Source organism: Marmota marmota, unplaced genomic scaffold (assembly GCF_001458135.2).
Source record: "Marmota marmota marmota unplaced genomic scaffold, marMar, whole genome shotgun sequence".
Taxonomy (NCBI): Eukaryota; Metazoa; Chordata; class Mammalia; order Rodentia; family Sciuridae; genus Marmota; species Marmota marmota.
In genome coordinates this window covers 13071110-13079044 of record NW_025999900.1, presented here as the reverse complement: position 1 = coordinate 13079044, position 7935 = coordinate 13071110, and the positions used below count along the sequence as shown (strand labels likewise).

At 40.1% G+C, this 7935-nt stretch overlaps 1 protein-coding gene across 1 annotated transcript; it reads left to right on the top strand.

Moving 5' to 3' along the window:
- Nucleotides 1-425: 425 nt before the first annotated feature.
- LOC107143585 (endogenous retrovirus group FC1 Env polyprotein-like) lies at nt 426-2093 on the top strand. The gene has a single exon (XM_015487320.1). It carries the CDS (start codon nt 426-428, stop codon nt 2091-2093), a length of 1668 nt encoding a protein of 555 aa, XP_015342806.1.
- The last annotated feature ends 5842 nt before the right edge of the window (nt 2094-7935 follow it).

Genomic DNA, 7935 nt, shown 5'->3' with positions numbered 1-7935 from the left:
GAGTCTAGTCTATTATAACACCCCAGAGGAGAAAGGGCCTCTTGCCCCAAAATGGGAAGGCCCCTATCCTGTCATTCTCTGTACCCCCACCGCCGCCAAACTCTCCTTACCAGACAACCGTCTCACTCCCTGGATTCACATTTCTAGGTTGAAGCCATATCACCAGGAGGCCCCACCTGCTGACGACAGGACCACCCCAGAGGAACTCCAAGAATCACCTCCTGAACCTCCCCTTTACTCCTGCTCTCCACACCCATCTCACCCCTTTAAGTTGCGGCTCACACGGTGTTCTCCACAGCCCAATTCCTCTTAAAGAAGGCACAATGAGCTCTCCCAACACCCTAGTCTTCTCTCTCTGCTTGTTTTTTGTGCTCTGCTTATTTTCTGTGCTCTGTCGGGACTGGCCTTTACCCTCCTCTCCTACCATGTATTTATTCACTCTTCGGGAACGATACTCAGAACATGGCATGCAGAAGGTCCGCGCAGTGGATGCAACTACTTGCTTCATCCACAACTGCACCTCTATTTCCCTAAAATTGTCACCTTCAAGGACCTTCGTCCCTGGTAGCTGGAACTGGCCTTTCATTTGCTTCCTTTTTGATCAAACCAAAGACTATTGTCATTGGTGGCCTGAGATATATAATGGGTGCCCCTATTGGTCATGCAGGTTCCATGATGAACGTGGTAGCTATTCTTACCACTCACTTGGTTACCCTGAAGGGTGGACTTCTAGTTACCTAAAGTGGCATAAAGGCTCTTCATCCGATAACAATGGATGGTATACTTTAGATATACCTGACCCCAAGGCCAAACGTTGGGACTATGTTGAGTTTGCTGTCTATGCTCGGACAACCTCAGCCAGACCCACAGGGTGGATGACTGTTGGCCGCACCCTGATTACGCCACCTAAAGCAACCATCCAGGTAGTCGAACACATCAAGGAGTCAGAATCAAAACTTCGAGATCTTATCCATAGCCCATCCAAAGAAGATTCAGAGCCTTCAACCCCCTTAGGCCCCCCTCCCACATGGCTCAATTTGCTACACCAAACTCTTCGATTATTAAACTCCACCCCTCTTTCTGTGCCTACTTCTCAGTGCTTTCTCTGTGCTTCACTTAGTCGTCCACTTCTAGCAGCGGTCCCATTAGCGGCAGGAAATATTTCAGCAAAAACCTACAATTTCTCTAAGAAAGGACAACCCCTACATGTGACACGTATCCCACTGTGGGAAAGTTATTCCACCAATACTTCATTTCCTTTCATCTGTTTCCACCTGCCAACAATGAATCCTTTACCCATTTGTTCCTTGAGCTATAGCACCCCATTGAGCCCTGCGTTTATGCAACCTGGACATTTCCTCTGGTGTAACGGGTCTTTAAGTACCTCAACAATCAATGTCTCTGGCACCTGTTTCTTGGTTACTGTAGTTCCTCAGCTGTCTTTGTATACTCCCACCGAATTCCGGCAGCTGGCCCTACCTTCCCGCACCCGTAGGGCAGTCTTTCTGCCGGTTCTGGTAGGCCTCACTTTAACAACCTCAGTGGCAAGTCTCGGACTCTCTGGTGGAGCTATAGGTCATGCTCTGTGGGCATCCAATGACCTGCAACAAAAACTGCAGGAAGCACTCGATACCACTGCTGAGTCTCTGGGCTCCTTACAGCGGCAGGTTACTTCATTGGCACAAGTGGCTTTACAAAACCGAAGGGCGATTGATCTTCTCACTGCAGAAAAAGGGGGTACATGCCTGTTCCTCAGAGAGGAATGTTGCTACTATGTTAATGAGTCTGGGCTAATAGAAAAAAATGTTGTTAAATTGCAGGAATTATCGACCCAACTGCTCAAACCCACCTCCTCTAATCCCATAACGGGGTTCTTCCAATCCTCTCTTGCCACGTACTTACTACCTATCTTGGGGCCCCTTATTGGGATGCTCCTTTTTTGTGCTCTCTTGCCCTGTATAATGAAGTTCCTTCAAACCCAATTGCAAAAAATTTCTAATCAAACTTTCAACCAGCTTCTGCTTAGGCACTACCAGCCTCTGATGACCGATGAACCCCCAACATCTCCAAGAGAACAGTTCACTCAGTGCTGAAGCTCACTACCAGGCACGATGGAATGCAACGGACATCAGACAGCGGGAGACAACGAGCTCGGAGAACCTCTTAATCTGCCATCCTGGATTCATGAGTCTTTATGTCCTTCTAAGCTTCCTCATGGCCCTTGGCCTCTTCTCTGTCAGTCCCCCAACATGGAACTTCTGCCAAAAATTGACCTTTGCTTTAATTTTTATCTTCATTCTGTTTTTATTCGCTCTGATCTTCTTCAGGTGCTGGTGACGCCATGTCCAGGCAACGCTTCCAGTATTTCCTAGAGTCTCTGTTACAGGACCAGTGGCTGATACCAACAATCTCCTCCATCCAGGACTGGTTCGATGCCATCGACAACTTGTGGCTTCAGGGAACTTCCACAGACTTCACCCCTATGGAAGTAGCTGTCTATAGCCACTGGGTTTTATTTCTGGCTGCCATGATATCCCCAGACCTGCCCCCCGAGCATTCCTCCACTTCCCTTTCTAGGCCCCACAGCGCCCCCACACAGCAGGAAGCAGCCGGATCTGACCAACGACGTCCCACTTCCTAAGAAAACAAAAAGGGAGGAATGTTGGGAAAAGTATAAACGGCAGCCATACCCCAGAGAAAAAAAACCCCCAACATGGCGCCTAAGCACCTCTTTTTCCTACCTTCTTCTTTTCTGCAGTGGCGCGAAAAGTTCCCGCCCGTGTGAACTCTCCCGCCGGCGCCAATTTCAAACCTCGCTGGCGGGGAACCTTAGCCCCAATGAGAACTAATTCCTGGGCTCCGGAGCTGATATCTGAAAGAACTTGCCAATAAACGGGTTGCCTGCCATTTATCTAAGCCCTACCATCTCCCCCTTAGTTCTATATAAGCACACTGCTTTTTGCAATAAAATTGGAATTCTCCCGGCGAAGTGTCTTTGCGTGGGGAATTCTTTCACTTTGTCATTATGTTCTGCCTCATGTTGGGCCCCAGAGCTGTGGAGTTGGCTGAATGTGGACTGAAACCTCTGAAGTCTTGAAGCAAAAATAAACTTTTCTTTCTCTAAGTTGTTCTTGTCTTTTGGTCAGCGTGACACAAAGTTAACAAAAACACCACCTGGAGAAAATGTTATTATTATAAGTGGGATAAGAATGAAGCTGACACTAAGTCGAGTGTTTGGAGGCAAAATTTTCATACTTGTTTTAGGCCAAGTTATTTAGTGGTTTTGCAACAAAGATATGGAATTCGTTTACTTTCCCTCTAATCCCTACAATTTCCCATGACCAATAGAATATAACAGAAGTAATATTATGTAACTTACCAGCCTCAGCCTCAATAGATTAGTGTAGAATCCACTCTCCCCCCCTTGAAATGCTGCTTTTGTCAGAGTAAGAAACTTCCAGAAGTCCTCTGAAAGGAACTCCATAGATGAGATCCAAAGTGCTAATCCAGCTAATCAGAAAACTGAGGAAGGCCGACCTGAATGATCTAATGCCAGTGAAACTTCCTCAGATGACTTGAATGACCTGGGAAAGAGGAAGTAGGGCAAGAAATGCCTGCTGAATCCCAGCCCAACTGTAGAATCTCTAGTAAATTAAATGGTTAATATTCTAGCTGGTTAGCTCAGGGTTGATTAATTATGCAATAAGAAGTTCCTGATACTTTGACTATCAATGATGTTCAATTACAAGTTTCTATTGTGCTATCATACCTATTTTACGGACGAGGAAACTGAGGTTTTAGGTTACAACTTGCCAAAATTCATACACCTAAAAAGTGGTTTTATTGATCAACTGATTTATATTGGTGATTGAACCCAAAGGAATTTAACAACTGAGCCTCATCCCCTGCCATTTTTATTTTTGAGTCAGGGTCTCACTACATTACCTAGGACCTCGCTAAGTTGCTGAGACTGGCTTTGAACTTTTGATCCTCCTGCCTCAGCCTCGTGAGAAGCTAGGATTACAGGTGTGCTCCACTGCAGCTAGTTAATTACTGTTATTTAGATTTAAATATAGGCAACATTTTAGATCCTAGGATGATAAGGTGATTTTTCCTTTTTGTAATATTCATACTGGTTAAAAATCAACTTGACAATGCTATATTAACCCTTTTTATTTTTAAAAAAAGTTGCCAGTTGGTGAAATTAAAAAAAAAAAGTTTTGAAACTACTCTCCTATTTATCCTATTATAAAAGAACAAGACAATTATATTTAATGAAGGACTGAGGATATAGCTCAGTGATAGAGCAATTGCCTAACATGAATGAGGCCCTGAGTTCATTCCACAGTACCACCAAAACCAACCAACCAACAAACAACAAAAAACCCAATTATATTTAATTAAGTCTCTTGATGTGTCCATTATTCTCTGTCTTGTAAACAAGAGACCTTTAGTCTGAGGTTTCTGAAAGCCCAAACAGAGGGAAAGCTTAGCATGCAGGGAGGGCATTTATTTGGGAAGTGGTCCCAGAGACCAGAAGTTAAGGAATAAAACAGGAAAATGAGAAAATCATCCAAGGATGCATTATCAAATGCAATGTCAAATAGGCATTTGTACTGGCCACCTGAGCCTTACCCAGGTGGACCTCCTGAGGAATGTAATGACATTAGCTCAGAAATCCCTATAGCTGCATGAAAAAGGAGGGATTTAACTCATTAGTTGAGACTGGTAGCATAGTTGCTAACTCCCTATGCTTCTGGGCAGAACAGTCCATTCATTCTAGGGCACAAGAGAAGAAACACAAGATAGTGTCATGAGCCAACGCCCTGTCACGTAAGTACATCTATGCAGAGGTGGTCAAAGCTGGTGAGGAAACTATGATCAGAGCATAAGTTTATAAAGACATAGGGTTAGAAGGATTTAAAGTGGCCACAGGGTCATCTTACTTATGGCATCTTAAATAAATACTCAAAGACTTAACACTTCTCTGAAAGACACACAAAGAATAGTGCTTTGTATATATTCTCAGGGAAGTTAAACAACCTCAGGTCAAATGTTTTAAACTGAAATTAGAAACATTCTCGTAGGGAGGAAGGCATGACACTTTCCTCTTCAACTAACTTCTAGAGATTGGCTTCTTGCTCAATGTCAAGAGCAGGCAAAGAGTACCATGGAACTGTGTATGATATGTGACCTGCCCTGACCTTTCATTTACATTCCCTCCCCTACACTTTTTTTCGTTTCCTGTTGCTGTTTTTGTTTCTGAATGCCAAGCATTAGCAGTATATCCTTGCAGGAGAAATGCTACAGCTCTTTTAATGAGCTACCCTTGCATTCAGTTATATGAGGTCAAAGAAAAGTGCACTTTACATCTGAGCCAAGCCAACTACTCACAGCAATGTCAGGGCAAGAGAACCAATTTGAACTTAACATTAATTAGCTTTTTAGTGGGCTGTAAAACTTGCTCAAGGTATGGAGTACTTCCTAATTATTGGATATTATGGTCATATTCTGAAGAACTGAAACAGAAAGAACCTAAATAAGGCAATCTGAATCACAGGAAAGTTGGATGTGTTTCATCTCCTTGGGATTTTTTGGAAATGATTTTAATATTGTAGCTTTCTAAACTTTCAGGAGATGACAAATAGTTGTGTTAGGTATTCCATGGAAAAATATGAATAGATATTTATTTGCAACTTATAATAAGCTACATAAAATACGATATCTTTATCACCTGGTACTGGCCAAGTTTTTGAAGAAATCAATCTTCTCACTACAGCTGAAGTGTGGTATTGACCAATATTATTTAGCAGGGAGATGCTTTTACATTATAACCACATGTAATAATTTACGTTCCCATCTTTGAAAGGACGGTTACTTTAATCTTCCCCCAAAACTTAACTTCTCTCTAGCTAAGTGAAACCTTTAAATAGCCATGTATTACATACATTAAGTATTGCTTCCAGACTGAAGCCAATTTCCTTCCTTTTTAAAACATTTTAAATCGTTATCTGGTGCCCACAAGGCTAATTGTAATTGGGGAGGCTGATGTGGAATTGATGAAATTTAAAGATTAAGGTACAGGAGATTAGATACAGCCACTGGGTGATTAAAACTAACGTCTATTATATGCTCCTAAACCATTATTGAAAGTGTAAAGAATTTTCATGAAATGAAATAAAATATTTTTAACTTTAGTGAAGCATGCAAAAGAGATATTCAAGTGCCATTCACAAGTCTGTTTTACTAATATTAATTTAATTTACATTCTTCAACTAACATGGGTAAGAGTAAAGTCAAATATTGACCCTCCTTTGCTTTCTAAGATATTGTATATGGTGTGATGTAAGTCCCCACAGTTTACACAGAATGGTTTTCCTGATCACTGAATGACATTGATTTGGAGTGATATAATTATTATATATATTGCAAGGAAATGTTGGTAGCTTCAGTGATTGAATTAGTTTATATGAGATATTATTAACTAAAGACTCAATCCAGTAGAATATCAAATAAAAAAAGAGATGACATCTAATTCATTCAGGATTAATGATTGAAATCAGCCTTCATCTTAGGTCTTCAGAGAAAAATATGGTGAAGTGGGGATGAAATGTGTGCTATAGACTGAAAAACTAAATATTGTAGCCATGTTCCAGAATTTGTAATGACATTGTTTACTTGGTTCTTCAATTTGACCTATGAATTCCATGTCAAAACTTTTGGGTAAAAAGCCATGCTACCTTTCTTGACTCTTTCCTTAATATTGTTAGTCTATCTCTAGGTATAATCCAGTGTCTCACTTTATATCTACCTATCATTACTTCACCACTGTTGTCTCAATATAAACATTGTTACTGATCCCATTGTTATGTTTGAGACATTTTTGCTATGGTCTTTGCTTACTTGTGTGTTCAAAATAATTCTTTATAACTATATGTATATAAATTCTTCTTTATAACCATAATTATTCTTTACAACTGCATATATAAAAATGCATTTCTTTTATGAAAATAAAAAGCACATTCATAAAAATATCTTACAAAGGACATATTTACAAATAAACACAACATAAATGAAACATTTAAAAATATAAATCACTAAAATTTAGGTCAAGTTAGTTTCATAAACTGGAATGAGCAATAACAAATACAGATAACAAATGTTAGTATTATTACAATCTCCAAATTTTATAGAATAGTCTTAATAAATTTTCAAATAGCATGTATAAATTCACTAATGATGGTTTATTGCCATCCCATGTTCTTTGGGACGAACTAAATTTTAGAAATGTTTCACCTAAAAATATAAATTGACTACTACCCCAAAACCTAGCATTTGAAATGGTTGTAGAAACCTTGGAAATCAGCAAATTCTCCATATCATCTTCCCTCTCATTTTCATTTCAGAGAATCAATTGTTAAACTTTATCAACATAGTACTTTGTTTTATATTTGCTATTTTCTTGTGTTTATTAATGGCTTATTACCTTCTGTTGCTGATAATATTACATTGAATTAACACACCTTGTTAATTAACCAAGTTGTTTCAACTGGAGGTGACTTTGCCCTGTCAGTGTATATTTGTCAATGTCTGGATATATTTTTGATAGTCATAACTTTGGGATTGCTTGTGCAATCTAGTGAATAGAGGCCAAGGGTCATGATAAACCATATACAATATACAACGTAGTTCCAAGAAAAATAGTTATTTGGTCCAAAAAGTCAATATTGCTACTCTTAAGAAACTACATTCTCTTCTCCTTTGGATGAAGTTTGGCTTATTCACTTTTTATGGCAATTATAAACAAAGCAGCATTTATATTTCTTTTGGAAATAATCCTCCTCCTCCTCCTCCTCCTCCTCCTCCTCCTCCTTCTTCTTCTTCTTTCTCTCTCTCTCTCTCTCTCTCTCTCTCTCTCTCTCTCTCTCTTTCTTT